The 22,126-nt window shown below is 41.1% G+C and overlaps 1 protein-coding gene across 3 annotated transcripts in view; it reads left to right on the top strand.

The window, feature by feature from the left end:
• The window catches only part of TENM1 (teneurin transmembrane protein 1), a 428,532-nt gene that overhangs the window by 358,541 nt on the left and 47,865 nt on the right, over positions 1–22,126 (top strand). For all 3 annotated transcript variants that reach the window (XM_067548198.1, XM_067548197.1, XM_067548199.1), the window contains one exon: positions 12,350–12,504. In XM_067548198.1, the coding sequence (XP_067404299.1) occupies positions 12,350–12,504 (155 nt within the window). The remainder of the gene's footprint in view (positions 1–12,349; positions 12,505–22,126) is intronic.

The raw sequence follows: 22,126 nt of genomic DNA, 5'->3' as shown, positions 1-22,126 counted from the left end.
TCATACCCTTAGTCTCTTAAATGAATTAGGCCTTGAAATGCTGAGTGGAACGATGCCTAATTACCTTTACAAATCTGGGCCTGAGTTAATTAATATTTGTAAAGCAGCTTGATAGTCTCACATGAAATGTGTTATAAAAGTGCAAAGCAGGGTGGAGCAATTTAAATCATTTGATTTTTTAATCATTTGTTGTTGTTTCTTGGTTTTTTGTTTTTTTAATTGATTTTTTTAAAGAAAAAATAATTGATTTAAATCAGGTTGAGTCTTTTTTAAAACTAATTTGAAAATCTAATTTACAAAACTGCCATGAGGAATTGTGACATTGGCCCCTAGGGGAGCCAGGCTGAGATCGCTTTATACAGGGCAAAATTGGAAAGAATAGGGCAGACAAACCAGTAAATACTGGTGGGTTTTTCTTTCATAAAATATATCAAGCCAAAAACAAGCATCTTCTGATCACCTCACAGACAAAAACAGTTCTTTTAAACCCATCCAGCCCTCTGGCCATCATCCAGACAGCCAAGTCAAATATGATGAAGATTACTGAAAACCTTTATCTATCATATGTGAAAAAAAGTTCTACCAAGCCCAAAGGACTGGACACATTACAAACCAGATCAATGAATATTTCAGATCTTACCCAAAAACACGCTTAAAGCCAATGCTTATTAACTAAACTAATACTTATTTTTAAAAAAAAGAGAGAGAGAGTATTGGTTAAAAGATCATATACATACAGATGAGAATAGAAGTTCATAAATCAACTTCAAAATAGAGATGACAAACTAAACTGCAAAGTCCTTAATTTGCAAAAGTCTCTGGAAACAGCTTGGGGGTCATCAATCCTTGTTTAGAGCTTTCTTGTCAAAAATCCAGTCCAAAGAAATGAAGACCAAATAGTCCATGTACAGAGTCTGTTAAATTTCTTCCATAAGAAATGGTGGGGTGAAGTAGTCTCATGTCTGGGACCTTAGGCTGGTGATTTGAACCTCCCCTGATGAAATACGAGCAATCCTAAAATAAAAAGGATCAGGACCCTAGAGTCTTTTATAGATCCGTGCAGGCTTATTGATATATTCTTGACAGCAGATATCACAACAGATAATCCTTAGGTGCATAATAGGTCATTACTTTTGGCTTTGAACTAACATCTCCTGTTTTCTATACACACCAGTAACTAGCTGGTAACATTAGCACAAGGCAATCAGCAGTTTACAACTGATCACAGTTAGTTACTACTTAACTTCAAAGAGAAATAAAACAATAGTATTATTACATTCAAGTTTCATTGAAATGTTAATATCTTTTGATTTTTGAACAAATAGAATATAGTGACAGATAGGAACCATTTGGTTACATCGATGATCACTAACAAGATTATAGGTAAATAGAGACATACATAGCCATTATTTACTTCCAAACTTTTAACAATATAAGTTTAAACATTGAAGTTTTAGTTATTTTACAATGAATGGCTCTAATTACCATTTGTATTTCCTGTCTTTGTGTTCTCAAAGGTTGTGTTTGGGTCATTCAGCTTGTTAGGCTTAACCCTTTCTGGTCTGCTGTCACAGGAACCAAGAAAATATTTGAAATTAAGGCCCTGATCCTGTAACTAAGCCATTGGACTTATGTATGTCCAGCTTTTCTAAATAGTCTGAACCTGTTCTTTCACCACTGATGGCTGCTCACCTTCTCCCAATTCTGTGCTGCCCAGTGCAGTAATCTGGAAGCTGACCTAGTCTGTAAAGACAGAGGCAAAAGAAGCATTGAGTACTTCAGTTTTTTCCACATCATCTGTCACCAGGTTGCCTTCCCCGTTCTGTAAGGGGCCCACACTTTCCCTGACCACCTTCTTGTTACTAGCATACCTGTAGAAACCTTTTTGTTACCCTTCACGTCCGTTGCTAGGCGCAACTCCAACTTAAACATATACTTAAGTGTTTTCAGCATCAGGGGCTAAAAGTGTATTTTTATTAAAAACTTCTCTTTTAGTAGTATAAAATCTGTCATTTGAAAACAAGGCTGCTTCATTGTTAACAATTAAGTTATTTAAACTTTCAATACATTAACAAAGTTGTTGCAAACCCTTTTTATACACACAAGACAAACTTTTTAAACAGGAGCCTAAGGTTAGACTCCTTAGCCCATATTTAGGCACCAAAGGATGGGATTTTTAAAGGCACCCAAGTGATTTAGAAGCACAATCCCCATTCAGTCTGCAAACCCTGATGGTCAAAGCTTTCTTGACTTCTGGAAGTTCACTTTATCAAAAGGAGCTATTGGTTGCAAATATAGCACTGGCTACTTACTTGCCAATTTTGTGTTTGAGTTTGCATTGTTCTGACAGTCAGGATGTTAATGAAATCCTGAATATCATAGGCGTGCGCAACACATTTCTTTAGGGTGTGCACCCAGGGAATTTCCCTGATCTTTATCAGGGGTGTAAAACTCAATTCCACCAGCAGGCCACATTTGAATTACCTGCAGACGGAATTCTCGCCACATCCTAGTCTCCACCGAGAAATGTTGCGAGAAACGGTATTTCGGCGGCAGATCGTGGTGTGTTCCCATCCGCAGCTCGCAGCTCCTTCTTTTTCGGCAGCAGCTCACTGTGTCTTGCTGTCCGCCGAGAAATCACGCACCTGCCACTCTTTTCGGCAGCAGCTCTATCATCCCACGGGCCGTATGTTTGAAACCCCTGCATTAGGGTGTTCCTGGGCACACCCCGTATGCACGCATATGCTAAATATGGTGTGTGTGTGTTTCTTTCAGCATAGGTAAATATTTTAAATGTGAAACTTCTTAATAGAAAAAACTGCATAAAATCTGCAATTTTACTAGCAATTAAGAAACTAATTAAAGAACAAGTACAAACCCCCATGAGCAATGTAAGACAAAATGGGAAGAAAATGAAGAACTAGTCATATGTAAATAAAAAAATAAATTTAAAAAATTTCTTTAAATAAAAACATCATGATTTAAATCTAAAAAAAAATTTTTAATTCAAGATACACCTTGATTCAAACTATTTTTACTATTTATTATTATTGCAATGAAAGTTTTTTTTCTACTCCAAAAATAGTCATTCTTCTGTAGCTCACTATCTGCAGCAAGAATCTTCTTGCTAAATTAAGTATAAAAAAAGATAATTTTAACATCTAGATTTAAACATGTTCATATTTTGTCACATGTCACTGGTCCATTTAGGGCCTACTCTAGCTTAGTTGAAAGTGTTCTTCAGTTAAATTTTTCTTCTCCAATCATTTTCCAATATTTCCAATTTCAGGGACTTGGCAGTCAAGGAGAACACATTTGGGTTTTTTTTATTTGATCTTATTTGATAAGTAGGCTTTCCCAAGTCTCGTCCTGCCCTAATTTCAATGCAAGACAAATAGATGCTCATTTTTCTTATAGCCACAGTAAATCTGAGTCTGATTATTGCAGCTCAAGTTGGAGCTAAGACTTTTTCGTTACTTCCAGAATTGGCACTTCACATTTTGTTCTTTTGTCTCTGCTTCTAAATTCATCTGTTGAAAGAACAACAACATTCATTTGCAGGTACTGAAATAAGTGTTCCAGCTAATAAAGAATAGTTGAGCACTTTGCTTCTAATACTTTAAAAGTGAAAAGTTGACAGAGATCACAAAGCAAAAGACTGCAAATCACTTGAATCATATTTTGCGTAGAGTATTATGGTAACCTATAAATAACTAATTGCATAAAATTGCTTTAGTAGTTTCTAGATGGCAGCTTTAATTAACAGCACCGGAGACATTTAGAAGTATAGAAATGGATGGCATGTAATTTGCCCTTTTACCAACTATAAAATGGTAATTAACCAATTTGATTCACTTCTTCCTATTAAAAGTTTTATGAGAATAGCAAGTTCCTTCTAAATTCAGTGTCTCTTCAACAGAACGTAACACATTTTCTTTTATCAGTTCTCTCGAGTACTTGAAGATGTTTTCATGTACAAATTCTTCAGAAGTTTAATTAAGCATTTTACTTTGAATAAAATTTTCTATTTGCAAAGTTCTAAAATGTGCAAAAAGTATAAAATAAAAGCTTTGGAAGTGTGTACCATATTGTTCTCACCACCATTACTTGTTCTAGTTCTAGTTGAGTTGAAATAATGTATTTACCAAAATAACAATATAGGTAGAGCATGAAAGAAACAAGAAAATAGCTTCATAGTGGAACTAATTTGCTGCATTGAATTTTTGCTATTAAATGGGGAAAATATGGATTAAATGAATGTTAGTTTGATTCCCCAGAAGTTGCAAAGCCTACATTCTTAGAACAGCATGCATGGAAATGCATATGCATAATATTCACATGCAATTTCCGCAGCTGAAACCACATCTGTGGTAACTGTGCTTGCATATGACCAGTTATCTGTCTAACCAGTCGTTTACATTTGTAATTCATGAATTTTATGTGCAAAACAGAATAACTGGACAAGGTAGATAGATATCTTCTAATGGAAACATTTAAATTAAAACAGGGCAATCTTATTCTGTGTAGGAAAACTTTTTAAAACTATACAGTCTGTAGCTTATATATTGTGCAACAGTAGCAGTCGATCCATATTTATTTTCATTTCACACAGTGACTGATTAAACTGACAGATCTTTGCTTTGGGTCAAATTTGGCACTCAGATGCACATGCCTGAGTCCACTGGAAGTGAAAGTCAACACAAGTTACTCATGTGTGTCCAAGTGCAAAATTTGGTCCTAAATATGATTACTTTAAACAGTTGCTCTTATTTTTTTCACTAAAAGCTAACATTTCAATAAAATTAGGCAAGTTACTTATGAAAATGGACCTGAAGATTGAATACATTCAAAACATAGGGCCAAATCCTTACCCAGGATTTACTTATTCCCTGCTGAAGCAGACTTCTGCTAGCTCCACTGGGAATTTGTCTGAGTAAGGACCTCAGGACACCTCCTAGTAAACTAAAATTGGAGAAGATAGGGTTTAAACTTTTATAAGATCCGCTATTCTTTTTATCCAATTCAGTCTTAAAGGCACAAGGCCTGATTCCTCTGTCACTTATGCTGTGATAACCGTGAATAAGTCCATTGAAGACAATGGGATTACACTAGTGTAAAAACAGCCTGAGAGGAGACTCTGATATTTCTGGTGGGCAATTTGACTATTTCTATAAACTTTAAATTCACAATACAGTGGCAAACCTTACTTTTTCATTTAACTTCTTGTCATTATTACTCATCTCACTTTAGCAATGAACCATGCAAGAAGTTAAGCATTAGCTAGGATCTGGTAAAGCAACTAATAAGCACACTTTACAAGAAGCCTAGACATCATCTTTTCATCATTCCCTAAACTATCTAGTCAGTTTTCTGTAGGAATAAAACCATTAGGGGAGGGAAGAAGGGTCCTCTCCCTTCAGACTTTTTTTAAAACACCCAATAGTCATGCAAGATGCTCTATGTAATTTTCTTTCACTCCCTCTCTCCTTACCCTAGACAGTCCCACAAAGTCCAAATGAGAGTGCCATAGGAGAATTAAGGATATTTGAAGCAAATTGAAATTAATGATGTAATGACATTAATATTTCATTCATAAATCTTACAGTTGCTAAGGACACAACATTTTGGAACTTATATATGTTATGTGAAAAAAGCAAAGTACAAAGCATATCATCTCAGTCTTTTGAAATTTCAATTACAAGAAAATGTTATATTTATATATCGCCAGTGGCATGCATGGTGCTTTATAGACGTGTTAGAAGACACATTCCTTTCCCAGAAGATCTTACAACCTAAATCCTAAGCAATTATTAAGAGACAGCTGTCTTCTAAGGATGTGTAAAGGTCCAAATTCACAGTGACCAACAAGAGCCTATAGGTTAAGCAGAAACGTACAAAAGTATTTACATCTTCTCTTCCATTCTTCCTACAAAGGCTGGTGTTTCTCCGATTGGAGCCCCACTTTGAGCAAATATATGAGGGATATGATTGCTATGGTGGCCCCTTTTCCCAGCTACACATTGACACACATGCAAAAAAAACCCCAAATTTTATACATAAGAACTTAGGCCTCAATTCAGAAAAGGCTTGCATCAGACAAGACTATCCTCCCACCCTGTCTCCACTCTGGCATGACCCCTGCATTGCAGCTTGTGAGCTAGCCAATTTAGGGCCTCCTACGGCAGCCAAATGCAGTGCCTGAGTTCGGAGAATTCTTTGAGCCATTTGCAAGCTGTTTACAGCCCCTGTAAATGGCTGAAGTGTATATGGGGAGCAGAGCGGAAATGAGTATCTCTCCACAGATTTAAGAGTTCTACAGATTAAATTGTACTTTCACTGTGAAATGAGATGCCTGAAATTAGCCTTATTTCACTCTGAATTTGGATGTAGGCAGGTTAACTGTTTGCAGTCAGAGCATTTTAACACATCAGTTCCTTCTCTCACTTCCTCTTTGATTGAATAACAATGAATAGTTTCATGCTATCAATAGTTCTAAGTACTGGTCCTGCATTGCATCACACTCTCATCTCAGAAAGGATTAGAGGTATGTTTTTGGAGTGCAGATAAATGAAATGTCGTGCAAAAGACAGCTGCTGGAGTTTCTAATGAATCATGCACTGGGGATATTTAGATAGTTATCTTTATTTTCCTGTTTCATATTTTTCCATTATCTATTGCACTTCATCAATGGATACAGTATCTACCAGGTGTTTATCTACACGAAATTTAAAAAAACAATGGGCCATTATATCAGCATCTAGGCCAGATTTGGCTTATATGTTAACTTAGTATAAATTAAAATTGAGATAAGGAATTGTTTCTTTTTGCTGCGTAAAGGAATAAACCTGAACTGAGTACATTATATGTATTGTCAATTACACTACACTTCTTTGTTGAAAATGAAGCTGGTACTTGGAGCTAGCTTGCTGTTAGGGAGGAAAATAGGAAAGAAATATGGATTAGTACAGATAAGGACAGAGCGCAGAAACTCCTGAATGAAAAGGTTCAGATGATATCAGAAGAGACAGGTGTGCAAATTGGACTCCACCTATGGTGGATCTGGTTTACATGATAGGCATTTATGTGTTGTGCAGATTTGACCTTGGTAGGGGTAATTTCATATTTCCAGTATATCGAATATAATTACACTTTCCTCTAATAGTCAGTACTCCTGTTTTCTTTTCCATCTCAATATTATTGCCTACGTTTTGGACTAGATTTTCTGCTGATATAAATTGGTGTAGCTGCATTGAAGGCCACAACTGGGCATCAGTTTACTCCAGCTGCGGATCTGACACATTGACTTTAACAAATCACAAAAAATTCCCATCCTCCACTTATGCCTTCTGTTTTTCATGTTACAGTACTCTAGGCTGAAGATCTCCTAGGCCAATTGATTTATCTTTGAGGGATAACCAGTTAATTTCCTTATTTTAACATACCCCCCCCCAGTACCATCACTAAAAAATATGCAGTGGTGCAAACTGGAGAGATTATCAGTAAAGTAACTTTTTCAGCAATATTAGGAATTCACATATTATGAGTAAAGCATTGAAGACATTGTACAGATCTATGCTGTTTCCACTCACTCCGTGCCACTAGAGACCACATTTCTGTTGACAACTGTAGATTAGAGCATATTCTCAACATTAAGGGTTCTGTGATTTTCTTATTCAGCCCATATTTGAAATCCATTCTCAGCTACACAGCTGACTAGCTCTGTTATATCACTGCTGTATAATTTTGGACTTTTATCTAATGGATACCACGCAGCCGATTCCACCATCTGTTCACACAGAAAAATTGCACAAAATTGAAAATGCACCTGTCCTCCTGCTAAATACTGGCCCTATATTATCCATGGCATGGAGCCTGCCTAGAGCAGTCCAACCCAGATGAGCTAATTATCCAGCAGGTTATGAAGCTGCACAATTCCTCCTGCAAACCTCAGAGTCCAAGACACTTAAACATTCAAAAATGAGATCAAGGAAGTGGTACACATGTGCAGAGCCTCCCTGACTCCACAGAGGAAGTTCCTCCCTGCTGACTGTTGGAACTTAAAGGGGGCATATAGCAAAAATCTCACTCACAGCTGATGGCTTTGAAATAGAGCATAGACAGGGGCTGAAAAAAGCTTCCTGCAGGCAGAGTCATCCTTGAGGACATGTAAAAATGTCTGCATCTGATACTCCTCATATCCTCTTGACAGACTGAATTCTGGCCCCCAAGCTGTTCTGCTGGTCCTGATCATGGAGTGGGATCAAAACAACTTTCCATTTCCTCTGCATACCCAGCTAATTATCCTCGGAATTGGTTGAGCTTTTGCAAAGTTAGTTTATGGAGGAGTAAATACCAATGCCAACCCTCTCTGCACGTAATTATGGATCAGAATTTGGCCCATTAGTGAATTTTTGTTGAAAAACCCAATCAATTTTTTTAAAAGATATTATCACTTTGTTACCAAAGGTAGAAACTTACCAATGTGTAATTTTTTGCTTGCTTGTTTGCATCTGTATTCCCTTGGGAATGATATGTGGAGAAAGGCTGTCAAATTTGCATGTTAATTACTTTGTTATATAGTCATTAATACCTGGGGGGGGGGGGGGCAGCAAGGAGTGAGAGCTGCAGCTCATTGTTACATATCAAAAGAGGTTTTGTAATTTACTTTGCATATCCTGGCTTTGTTTTTAATAGGCTGGAATGCACTCCCACAGGAAACACATTTTAATTGTGACCAGATTTCTATCTTGTTCAAAAGAGGTTGTTAAAACTCCAGGCTGTTTAGCTGGGGCAGCGCTGCTGTAGTGCTGTATTGGCTTTTCCATTTTTTTCAATATTTAAAAAAAAAAACAATTCCGTAGGCTGAACAAGTCGTGTGTCAACCTTCACCCTGGCACTTCAAGGTAATGATACTATGATAATAGCAAGGCCCAAATGATGTGGAGTGTTACCATCTGCGTTACAACATTTAGTCAAGGTGAGATTCATCCCAGTGCAAAGGGCCAACACAAGAGCCATACACCACCTCTGTCCCACTTCATCAGTGTTTTGAAGGCTTATGTGGGCTAAGTGGTTCATGGATTTTGTGCTACCCCCTGCACCATAGTGAATTCTCTCTCAGATAACCCTGGGGATTTGCCCTGATTACAGCCTTTAGTGGCCCGGAGCATAAGGACCCCAAAACCGAACTCACTGCAGTTTTACATTAAAGTAAATTATCATGTAAAAGAACCTAATGTTTAGTTCCGATCTGACAAGTGACTCTCTTAAAAAAGCATTTTGGTCCCGTATTGTCTTCAGTGACTCCTCATCAAATGTGGTCAGGTGGCTGGTAAAAAGATGCTTTAACTGCCAGGATATCCTTCTTGTGCTCTGTCATTAGTAATAAAGCTTCTGGAAGCTAAAGTCTTCCCTCATGGGCACCCTGTGCGGCCCTCTTGTCTTCAGTGTATGCCTTCGGTCCTGGATCCACGAAGGCACTTAGGCAGTTTTAGTCCTGGTTTTAGGTGTCACTGGTGATGCGCCAAATTCCTGCTCAACAGCCGCTGAACCCTCTAGGCACCTAAACTCAGTGCTTAAGTTTTTGCCGTAAAAGATCCGTAGCCAGCTGTGTTCCTGCTCTGGCCATGCACACTACTGTCTCACTCAGGTGTCCTGCCTAAGCCCCAGCATTTGTTGTTGCATGCAGGGCCCGATCCGGTAGGCATGCAGAGGCCACCTGATTCATCATGAAGGAGGAGGCCCTCCCTTATAACCTATGTGCTAGTGGTTAGGGTTCTCACCCTTGCGCTAGACCAATTAATATTTCATTATTCAATAAAAGTGGAACAACTTCAATTGGAGAGATTGAGGGATCAGACCCACATTAGTATACTCCATAGTCTACTTCTTAGAGAGGTGGCACATCTCTTCTCCACAGACAGAGCAGGGACTTGAGCTGCTGGTCTCCAACATCCCAGGTGAGTATGGTAATCATTAGGCTAAAGGTTATAAGGGAGAGCCACCGTCCCCTCTGGGTGGCATTTGATAGTCTCTGAGCAGTCCTGCTGGATCAGGCCACCCATGGGAATTAGACAGAGGAACATCTATTTTCCCCTAGTTCATGGATCACTAGCAGAGACCAGCACCTCCCTGCAGCTCAGACTCTGTACCTAAATTTCTCAAGGCGCCTGTGGTTTGTCTCTGAGCATGTGCACTGTTGCTTTCCTCTAGGTTCACAGATGCCCCCATAAGCTCCAGAGCGAATCACAAACTGGGGAGAGATAGGCACTCGGCTGTCTGTCATGTGCAGGGCCTGATCCGTTAGGCATGCTCAGAGGCCACGTACCAGATTGGGTCCCATTCAAAATCCAGCTGGAGGAAGTGATAGTGTTGCCCACCTTATCATTTTTAATCCAGTGGTTAGAGCACTCTCTTGGGATGTGGTTCAGTTCCCCCCTCTCTGTCAGCGGAGAAGAAAGAATTTGAACAGGGATCTCCCATCTCTCGCCGGGGGACTCTACTCCATGAGCTGTGGTATATTTTGTTGTGCGACTCCCTCAGTCTCTCCTATTGAAGCTGTTCCACTGTGGCTAAATAATGAAAGTTCAATTGGAGCAGAGGGACTGGACCCAGAGTCTCCCACCTCCCACTGGACTACAGAGTCTCTCTCGCCCTGGCCCAATGACTGATCAAGTATTTATTCTCAGTGGAACAGTCATTGGGCCAGAGAGAGAGAGAGGTGGATGCCCCAGATCCAGTCCTCCTGTTCCAATCACTTTCATTATTTAATCTGCATTAGAGCAGTTTCAGCAGGCGAGACTAAGGAGCCCCACATCAGAATATCCCATAGCTCAGTAGTCAGAGCACCTGAGAGGTGGGAGACCCCTGTTTAAATCCTTTCTCCCCCTTGGAGGGGTGGGGGAGCAGAACCTGGGGCTCCCATGCAAATGCTGTAACCTTTGGGCTAAAAGTACCAACTCCTGCTGCCACTGTTTTGTGTGGAGTGAAGCAGGCACCTAACTCATTCCCACAAGAAATGCCTTAGGTGCTTAAAGCTGCCTGACTGCAGGTGTCTGGTTCCTATTCATTGATCACCAGCAGACCTAGGCATTTCCTGGAAGCCCAGATTTAGGTGCACATGCCTCTTGTCAACATCTCCCATGGATAGATTAGACAACTCCCAGCCCAATGTGCTGGCCTTTGTGGATAGCTTTCTTAAGTGCCTATCTCTCCCCATTTATTCTATGGGAAGCTTGGGCCCCTAGCTCATCTTTGTGGATTGCAGTGTTATTCCTGTGATTTTCTAGGCACCTAAAAGTTAGTTGCTGTGACACTCAGCAGTGCAACACCTAAGTCCCTTCATGGATCCCACCCAGACAGTCTTGAATCAGGCTAAATTCAGGAGACAAAATCATAAGGCATATAAACCACTGTCTAAATCATCTGTTCAAATCTTCTGATTTTTCCTTTCCATCTAGCATAAAATAAATTTGTTATTAAAAATGGCTTGAATGTGTAGAGTAGATGCTATAATTACAAAGGTATGGTAATGTTAAAGGTAAGATGTGAAATTGTTTAAACCAAAAAACTTGAGATTTTCAGGAAAAAGGGATTTTCCAAAAGCTGATATGGTTAGAAGTACTTTTTGTCATAGTTTTAACATCTTCAGTAAAAAACAGCGTATGTTTCTTGCAGTGTTGGAAACCCTAACACATCACCATTGACAAAGGCTGGTTGTGTGCACATCTGGCCTAGTTCCCAGCTCTGCCACAGACCTCTCTGTGATGATGTGCAAGAACCTCTATGCCTCAGCTTCCCATCTGTTAGATAGGGATAACAACACTTCTCTTTTCGCACCCTTTGTTTGCTTTGTCTATTTAGATTGCAAAGTTTCAAGGCAGGAATTGTCTCCTACTCTATGTATGTACCACATCTAGAAAAATGGTGGACGTGACCTTGACTGGGGCTGCCAGGTGCCCCTATAATGTATGTAATAAATTATAATTGTCCAAAGTGAGTGAAATGAAGACAAATGAATAAAGAGCATAAATCTATGTATATGTGTGGTAGGAAGAAGTACTGTTGGTCTATTTCTATTCTGTGTCCCCTATATTCTTCTGTTTTTTAATAAATGTCAAGGAAACTCAGAGCTCTGGGTGGGAACCCTTTGGTGTGGAGTTTGTATCAGGAAGGCTGAAATCAGAAATAAAAATGTTATATTATTTTGTGGAAAGTAAAGTTCATTTTTTCAAAATCTGATTTTCGTAATCCAAGGAACTGGAATTAACACAGATAAGGAAATATTTTAAGTCTATTTTTTTACCTTGATAGCACCAGTATTAATGCTTTCTTTACTCTTTTCCAACAGGAATCACTGTGGATAAGTATGGATTCATTTACTTTGTTGATGGCACCATGATTCGGAAGATTGATGAAAGTGGTGTGATCACAACAGTCATAGGTTCAAATGGTCTCACATCAACGCAGCCACTGAGCTGTGACTCCGGAATGGACATCACTCAGGTAACCACCTCTGGTTTTCATGCATTGTTATTATTCAACACAACATGGAAATGGGTAACTATTTTCTCCTGTAGAAATTAGATCTAAAAGGATGCCCCGTTAATCAGTAAACACTGAGTGGCACAAGATTTCAACTATGCTTTTTAGAGCAGCAGTGATATTTGTGATAGGATATAAAGCTTACATTCAAATCATTAATATAAATTTCAGACAGCTAATATAAATACAAAAAGTCTGCTTGTGACTTTACCGAGAAGTTCATGTATGTATTATGTGTATGTACATGTGCTTATACTAATAAATATATACATTGTCTAAACTGATTGCTTAAAAAAGTTATGAGCTACTTTTAGGTGTGTCCTTCAAAAGCAAGTGATATTAATCACAAGTGATAGAAGGTTTGAGAACTTCATTTAGCCAGCTTTCTGTCACTGATGTGTTTGCACCATTAAGTAGAAAAGAATAACATTGTTGCTGTCCAGGTCTGCTCTGTGCAGCACTACAGAGGGTTGCTGGAAGAACTTACAAAATAGCAGCTAAAGGATGCAGAAGCTACAGCTTTTCAATATATTTTTAAGTGCTTTTCCATTCTTAATTCAAAGATAACGGAACAGAAGTTGAACAAAAAGATTCTTTTCCCTGTCTGGTTTATATTAAAAACCAGACAGACATTTATGGACAAAACAGCCATTCCTCAAAAAAGGAATTATTGAGTAGTTAATGGTAGCAGCTCTACTAGGCAGATGGTGTAAGCCAGGTTCTGCTTATTCAGTACTGGGGCCAAAATGAAGAGAATGTTTGTCTGCTTCAAACAACTAGAGGGACTCAAGGACTCAAACCAGTTACTTTGTGAAATATGTATGATTTTACCTAGAGCCTAATAGGTTTTTTCTTTCCATGAAGCCATGATCCTGCATCGCTTGAAGCCAGTGGGAGTTTCAGGTGCACAGGGAATGCAGGATTCATTCCCTTGTTTGTACATAACAAGCTTCACCGTGAAGCCGCAATGGTCATCTAGGGCCAGATTTGTCCTTATGGGGGCAAAAACCTGCATAGAGAGTGGGAAACTCAGACATCCAAATCAGAGTTCCTGTTCTGTCAGGGGGAAGACCTTGTTTTCCTCTTCCACAGAAAGTGGCAGGGGTTCATTTTGCCAAACTAGTGGATGTCCTAGGATAGATGTGGACTTCATCTCTGATGACCCATGCCTTCCCCACAGCTGCCTATGCCCCACCTACACTAAGATAGAAATCATGCAGTTATTACCCACCATCTCCATGGCTACACAGTAACAGTCAAGGATGAGACCTTGGGGGAGTTAATAATGCCTGAAGCATATTTTAACTACTTCTTGGATATACATATAGCAACTGCCTGAAGCATATGTGTAGCATTAGCTACCAGATCAGATATCGCTGATGTCTGTAGGGAATCACGCCATGCAGAACATCTGCTCCCTGAATGCCTTGTTTCATAGCTCTGGATCTGCTTGGAGCTCAGGCAGAGGGAGCGTCTACAGAATCATGGGTAAGAAAAAACATGCCACAGAACTAGCTCTTTTCCTATTCCATGTTGTGTCCCATCACCCCGGCCATTCTAACAGGTTTAGCGCCTTTCCATTTGTGAAAAGAGAAAGGAAAATGACTGCTGGTGAATAAATCCAGCTGGTTCATTGCTGGTATACTACAAACTCTTCTATGTTTTTCACAGCATCTTTATCATGACATAGTTGTGCAAAAGCTACAACAAACTGAGTGATCTAGATGTATCCTTACTGCATAGACTAGGATAATTTTGAGATAAATCCAGAATGCATACCAATAAATATTCTACATATTAAATGATAGCTTTATAAAGGACACCTAAAAGTATTTGGTTTATGAAAGGTATCCAAGGGATCTAATTCCCATTTTTAAAAATCAAAATGAGGTCTTAAATACATCCCACATGCATTTTGTCAATTATGTTATCGCATCCTTCATGTATTGAATCTTTCCAGATACAAGCCCTGGAATTTGTATCTGTAATTTAGAGAAACATCTCTTGCTTTTTATTACTTACCCCACTGATTTTCTCAAATCCATAGCAAAATAGTCCCTAAATAAATGCCGCAGATTAAATGTCCTGAGGAATTATTGAACCAAATTCTGCTTTCAGTCATGCTGCTGTAAATCAGTATGTTAATTAAATTACTCTTGAATTAAGTTGATGACAGTTAATTTATTCTTGAATGACATCCCATGTATGTAAAAGAATTTGATCTATTTGGTCAAACTCTGCTCTCAGATACACCCTTATATCACCATTGACTGTTAAGAGGTAACATAGATGTAACTGAGAGCAGAATTTGCCCCATCACTACATTACATTGTATTTGGCTAAATCTCAAATACCATTTATTTCAGGACTATGTGGTATATTCACAAATTATGTGTTGAGAGGAACTTGTGAAATAGGTTAATAAAATCAACTCTAAAAACTAAATTTGCTCTGACAATAAAATGAATGACTTGTTCAAAATCAATATTTGTTTTATTTACTGCAATACAAAACTACTTTTGGAGTTAGCACACAGAATAACTGCCCGTTGCAAATGCTTCTATAAACTACTGGAGTTTTCACTTTAATAGGTGAGTTGATTATGAAAAGGTTTAGTCACATATTTCAATAACAGTTTTGACCAGAAATATGTCTTAGAAATCACTAAGCACGTCACTTACTTCCATCTCAGACTTGACTAAGGCTTTGTTATTCTGGGTTTGTAAGGAAAAGGAGATTGGGCTGAGGTAGCTACATGGTAAAATTTGATGAATTTTGCTCCTCTTGTACATGCACAGAATTTAGCTTAACTCTGTTTTGGTCACAACACAAGTCCAAATGAATTTAGTGTTCTCAGTCTAATTACTAAGGGCTGGATTTTCAAAAAAGCTCAGGGCCAGATGTTCAAGAACTCAGCACCTGCCTTCGAAGACAGAGTTTCAAAAGTGCTCAACTCCCTTTTAGGTACCAGAATAAGGCCCAAATTCTCAAAAGGGCTCAGCACCTAGCAATTCTCTTTGCAACACTGGTAGCCAGATTTACAAGAGAACAAAGTGCTGGGTTATTTTTAAAATCTAGACGCTTGTTTTGGTACATAAATGAGAGCTGAGCTCTTCTGGAAATCTAGCCCCAGTTGTGGGTGCTGAGCACTATTGAAAATCTGGCTGTGATTATCATGTGCCTACTTGGCTGAATTGACAGGAAAAAAAATGACACAATTAATGCTTATGAGAAGTCCATTTCTGAAGCATCAAAATTGTTACTGATTACAATTGAAATGAATCAGAAGAGCTGTTGGGGAAGCTTAATAGGGTCTGATTCTGCTCTCCCTTACACCTGTTTTACACTCCTATAGTTCACTGGAGTTTCTTCAGGTTTACAGCTGTAAATGAGAGGTGAGTCAGGCCCCTATGCTATGTATGGTTCTAGCAAATGCTAACAGTAGTTAACTCTCTAGTCAGCTAAAATTCACGCATAAAAGAGGAAAAATCTAGAATAATGATATAAGCTTTATTTCCTTCCGGTCTTCACTGCTGTGGAGAAAGCTGAAGAGGAAAAGTTGGTAGAAATGTCCACTTCCTAATCCATCCTGTACCTTCCTCCTATGATAAATATATGGTCATTTCCCCTGTGCAAAGTGTTAAATGCTCTAGATCTGTATTTGATAACATTCTATATTCACACAAATACAAATGACTACAAAAGTGCAAGGCAGTGGAGAATCAAGCCTAAGGTCTCTTCCTTAGCTTCTAAACCATGGCCTTGTCCCTTCGCTAATGTCCGTTCCACAGTCACAGTTCTTTGCCAGAACGATAGCTGCTGACTGATTAATAGTTGTTAGTAACTGTCACCACTATGTCCTAAAATGAAAGTTCTTATTTGAAGACTTTGTCTTGACATTTGCACTTCATCAGCCTTTGTTGAGCACTTCTCCACTTGATGGAGTCCATATATATTCAGTTGTTTCACCTACAATTCAAAGCAGTACTGCAAAATATTTTGTTCCTTCACAAAAAATGTGACAAGATTTACTTGTGATGGCAATGTGTTCACACAGGTCAAGTTAAGGGATACCTGTTAGAATGGTGAGTAAGAGAGAAAAGCCCAAGATGTGGAGACATTCTTCAAGAGCATTCCAAGCACTGGACAACCCTCTGTTAATTAATTTTAAATTGACAGAGGGAGCTCTGCTGATAATGTTCTGAAGGTGGGGGAGAGAATGCTGCAAAGTGAGACTAAAGCTGAGTGGACTGATTTAAAATGTGACTTAAGATGTCACAAATGCAAACACTGACAAATCTCTTGCAGCCTGAAGGGCTGCAGGCAATACCACCAACAATTATGGCAGAGGGACAATTTGATGAAATGCATGCTTGAAGGCCCATTGAATGGAACAGAAAGCTTACAGAAAGCTCTGACCTCCCTTGAAGGAAAATGTGAGAGCCTGTTTTCCAAAATAAACAAAGCAGATAAATACATGACTTCTGCTGAGGTGCATTTAGATACAATAGAAGATTATGTGGAAGACAGAGGAAAGAGCCAATGAATATGAGACAGACACACATAAATGCAGCTGCCAATATAAAAATTCATTTGATTCTAGATGGAGCATTTGTGAACAATGTGGAGCATGGAACATAAGAAAGGAGTTGCAGAATCACATTTTTTTTCAAGTGCTTGCTCATGTCCATTTCATGTCAGGTGTGTATGCACCACATGCACCATGCCAGAGATTTTTTTCCCTCAGTAGGCTTGCTCTAGGGCTTTCTGGGGTCATGTGCACATGTGCCAGTAGAAGGGGCACCACCAGCCCCCCGTCCATCTCAGTTCCTTCTTATCGCCTGTGATAGTGCTGGACCGTCCTCTTGCTTTGGCAAGATCTTCTAACCCAATGGTTCTTTCTTGTAGTAATAGTGTACATAGTTAAAAGTTAGTTAGTTAGTTTATCTCTTAGTTTACCTGTTATATCATAGATACAACCCCACAGGGGACATAGCCTCAGGGATGTGGCATGCCCCAGCTTGTGCATCGTGCAAAGCTTGCGTATCGTGCAAGAAGCCTATGCCAGTGAATGACCCACGCCTGAAGTGCCTGGGAGAGACTCAGGTGCAAGATAAGTGCAGGATCTGTAAAGGGTTCAGACCATGCACTAAAAAAGAACGGGACATTAAACTGAAAGTACTTTTAATGGAGTCGGCTCTTAGATCAGATCGGCCTCTGAGCCAGGCCGTTCAGACTCGGCACCAAATACTTCGACATCGATGCAGAAAGCCCCTCTGGCACCAAGTTCCTCCCAGCACCAATCACCATCCCTGGTGCCGAAGAAGAAGCACAGGAAGATGCATACTGGGAGAAAGTGCTCACTGACACCAAGGGACAAAAGGGTCACAGGAGACGAGGTGAGATGCATGCCGAGCCACTTGTCTTCACTGGGACTCAGGTTGGGAGCAGACTCACCCCTTAGAGTTCCCAGCCCAAGCCCGGACCCACCGCTGACTCCTGTGAGCAGCAAGAGTACACGACACCTTACAGTACCATCCACACCCAAGGCATTCCAAGCAGCCAAGGACCTACTATCAATTCCTCTGCCACTGACACCTCGAGAAAGGAGAACCATGCACCAGGACCTCTTGCCATTGCCATCAACTGCTGGGCCATCCAGAGGCAAGCCTGCGATGGGGCATCCGCTGTAATCTCCAACACCAAGATGTTGTTCCCCAGCCCTGCACAGGTCGCCAATGCTTTCTCAGCAGTCCTCGGACCCCTGGCAGCAGTCCCTGGGGCCACATCGCCGACAGTTGGACTCACGGCACCAGTCTACAATACCCAGGATACCGCTCCTCGGAGCTGCAGCACCGGTCCCCAGAACACCGACGCCAGTCTCCGGAATCTCTGCACCAGTCCCTTACATGCCGGTATCGGTTGCCGGAAGACAGTTGTTGGTCTCCAGGAATTGTGGCAGACCCCAGCTTCCCTTCCCCCTACATCTAGGCACCACCGACAGAAAATATTATATACCTGCTAAGGGATTCAAATATTTTTACCCTCATCCCTTCCCGGGGTCATTGGTGGTAACAGCTGCCAATGAAAGAGATGGAGCAGGCAAGTTCAACCTCCAAATATAAAAAGGCAAAGAGACTAGATCTTTTTTGGCAGAAAGGTTTACTCAATCACGAGCCTACAGCTACACATATCGAACCAGCAAGCTCTGTTGGGGGAGATCTGATTATAATATCTGGCTTTCCTTAGCCAAGTTCATGGACTCTCTGCCTCAGGACTCCAAACAGGAGTTTGAGGCTATATTGGGGGAGGGCAAGACAGTAGCCCAAGCCTCCCTCTAGGAGGCCTCTGATACAGCCACTTTGGCAGCTAGGACAATGGCCCCACAGAGCCTTATGGCTTCAGTCATCTGGCCTGTCCTCAGAAGTCCAATGATCCATTCAGGATCTCCCATTCAATAGTGCAGCCCAAAGGTCACTCAAAAGCTTAAGTCCAAAAGAGCATCGTTGTTGTACGGGCCACCTGTCAAGCACTGAGTTTATTGATAAATGAACAAAAATCAACATTGGTACTGGTACAGAAGATATAGAGTTCATCGGGGTAGTCCTTGACTCCACCCAAGCTAGAGCACTTCTACCCAAGGACAGATTCTTGGCCATATCAGAACTTAGAGCCCAGGTCGCAGCTTACTCCCTCACCACGGCACAAGTATACCTCATGCTGTTAGGGCACATGGCAGCATGCACCTACATGGTCCAGCATGTGAGGCTACACCTCAAACCTCTGCAGATGTGGCTGGCATTGGTTTACTTCCGAGCCAGGCACCGTTTGGACATAGTCCTCATGATCCCTCCACCAATACTTACCTCCCTAGCATGGTGGTTGAACCCACACGATGTATCAAAGGGGGTCCCCTTTGCAGCTCCGCAGCAGTTGCTGTCCCTGGTATCAGATACTTTGGATTTAGGGTGTGGGGGCTCACCTCGGCATCCTCAGGACTCAAAGCCTCTGGTCCAAGGAGGAGCTGGCGTTACATGTAAACATTAGGAAGCTCAGAGCAATCCAACTGGCATGCAACGTGTTCCTTTCCCAGCTATTTGGCAAGTTAGTGCAAATGTTGACAGTCAACACGGCTTTGATGTGTTACATCAACAAGCAAGAGGAAGCATGGTCCTCAGCCCTCTGCCAAGAAGACCTCCGCCTATGGGACTTCTGTCTGTGTCATGCTATCCACCAAGATGCTGTACAGCTCCCACGGGTCAGGAATACATTGGCAGATCACTTCAGCAGGTCCCTCTCCTCTTGTAACGAATGGTCTCTACACCTGGAGATTGCCAAGATCATCTTCCAGAGATGGAGAACTCCTTAGGGGGACCTCTTTGCTACCAAACAAAACAGAGTGTCATTGCTTCTGTTCCTTGCAAGGACTCGACAATGGCTCGCTTCCCGATGCCTTTCTATTGCCATGGTCAGGGGATCAGATGTATGCCTTCCCACCAATTCCCCTCATTCACAAGGTCCTCATAAAGATCAAGAGGGACAGAGTGCGAGTCATCTTGATAGCTCTGGCATGGCGTTGCCAGCACTGGTTCAGCATGTTGCTAGACTTATCAGTGACCACCCCCACCCCTTGGGCCTTCCTGTACAGACCAGACCTGATCTCACAAAACCATGGTCAACTGCTACATCCAAACCTGGCCTCATTGCACCTGTTGGCATGGATGCTGCATGGATAAGGAAACAGGCCTGCTCCACCTAAGTCCAACAAGTCCTGCTAGGAAGCAGAAAACACTCCACCAGAGCCTCAGACCTGGCCAAGTGGAAGCATTTCACCTGCTGGGCATTTGAGCGGAATCTTGCCCCAGCTAAGTCATCTGTTCAATCCATTTTGGAATATCTGCTCCACTTAAAACAGCAAGGTCTGTTATCATATATTGGGGTACACCTGGAAGCCATATCGGCCTTTCATCCTCCTATTCAGGGGAGATCAGTCTTCTGAAATGACAGCCAGATTCCTCAAGGGCCTGGACAGGCTCTTCCCATCAGTACGAGACCTGATCCCTCCCTGAGATCTCAGCCTGATCCTATCAAGACTCACTGGGCTCCCCTTTGAGTCCTGGGCATTTTACTCTCTTCTACACCTATCATGGAAAGTCACCTTTTGCTGATGATCACCAAGGCGAATCTCGGAGATCAAGGCCCTGACTTCTGAACCCCCTTACACAGTGTTGTACAAGGATAAGGTCCAACTGTGCCCTCACCTGGTCTTCCTGCCGAAGTTGATATTGCAGTTTCATGTCAACCAGGCTATTTTCTTGTCTTCTTCCCAAAGCCCTACAACTCTAGTGAGGAAAGGCATCTTCATATGCTAGATGTCATATGAGCTCTGGCTTTCTATATTGATGCCTTTCCACAGGTCCACACAGCTGTTTGTTGCGATTGCTGAATGGATGAAAAGACTGCCAATATCATCCTAGAGGATTTCATCCTGGAACACTGGCTGCATCTGAGCCTGCTATAAGGAGGTAAAGGTCACGCCTCTGGCTTTGCTGACAGCTCATTCTACAAAAGCTCCAGTGGCAGCCTTTCTAGCTCAAGTCCCGATACAGGACATCTGCAAAGCTGTGACATGGTCGTCTGTACATACATTCGTATCCCACTACGCCATTACTCGACAGGCCTGGGATGATACTGGCCTTGATAGAACAGTATTGCAAGTGGCACATCCATGAACTCCTGGCCCACCTCCATAGGCACTGCTTGTGTGTCACCTGACAGGGAATGGACATGAGTGAGTACTTGAAGAAAGAACAATTATTGGCCTTTCATAACTGTTGTTCTTCAAGATTCGTTGCTCATGTCCATTCCCTGACCCACTCTCCTTCCCTTCTGTTGGAGTTCCGGCAAAAAGGAACGGGGTGGGGGCGGCGGTGACACCCCTTCTACCAGCATACATGTGCGTGACCCCAGAGGGAGCTAGAGCCAGCCCTGCGGATACTACTGAGGGGAAAAAAGTCTCTGGCACCAGTGCATGTGGCACACACACCTGACATGGAGTGGACATTAGCAACACATCTCAAAGAACAACAGTTACGACAGGTCCGTAACCATTCTTTCATTTCTTTGAGCCTTTGAACAGATTCAGAGATTTATTTTGCGGACTGAAGGAAGATGCAATATCCCCTGAGAAGTTTCACTACATTTTTGCTGTTGGTGAAGCTAAGACCTTTCTATTTAAACTCAGTGGAACCACCTTCACTGATCAGCTGAACATCTTGCCTGTGATGTCTTTAGACATTTTTTTCTTTGTATTAACTAACAAAGCTAAGCTGCTTGTACCACTGGAAATCCTACATCTTCTGAGACAGAATTCTGCCCCTTCTTCACTTGTTAAGGAAAAGATCAGAGAAGAAAACCCAGCCATTAGTAATATCTCTGAGGAGGAAGAGTCCGCATGATAAAACAATAAAATGATCCAGAGACGAATCCCCTTTTCCACGATGTTTAACGTCAGCATTTACTTTGTCTTTGTTTAAAATCAGCAATAATTCCCTTTGGATATCAATGGCTTGGTCATTTTACA

The sequence above is a fragment of the Emydura macquarii genome, unplaced genomic scaffold (assembly GCF_026122565.2).
Source record: "Emydura macquarii macquarii isolate MOO-44397 ecotype Brisbane River unplaced genomic scaffold, CSIRO-AGI_Emac_v2 contig_1253, whole genome shotgun sequence".
Classification (NCBI taxonomy): Eukaryota; Metazoa; Chordata; order Testudines; family Chelidae; genus Emydura; species Emydura macquarii.
This window is presented reverse-complemented; position numbering and strand designations above follow the sequence as displayed.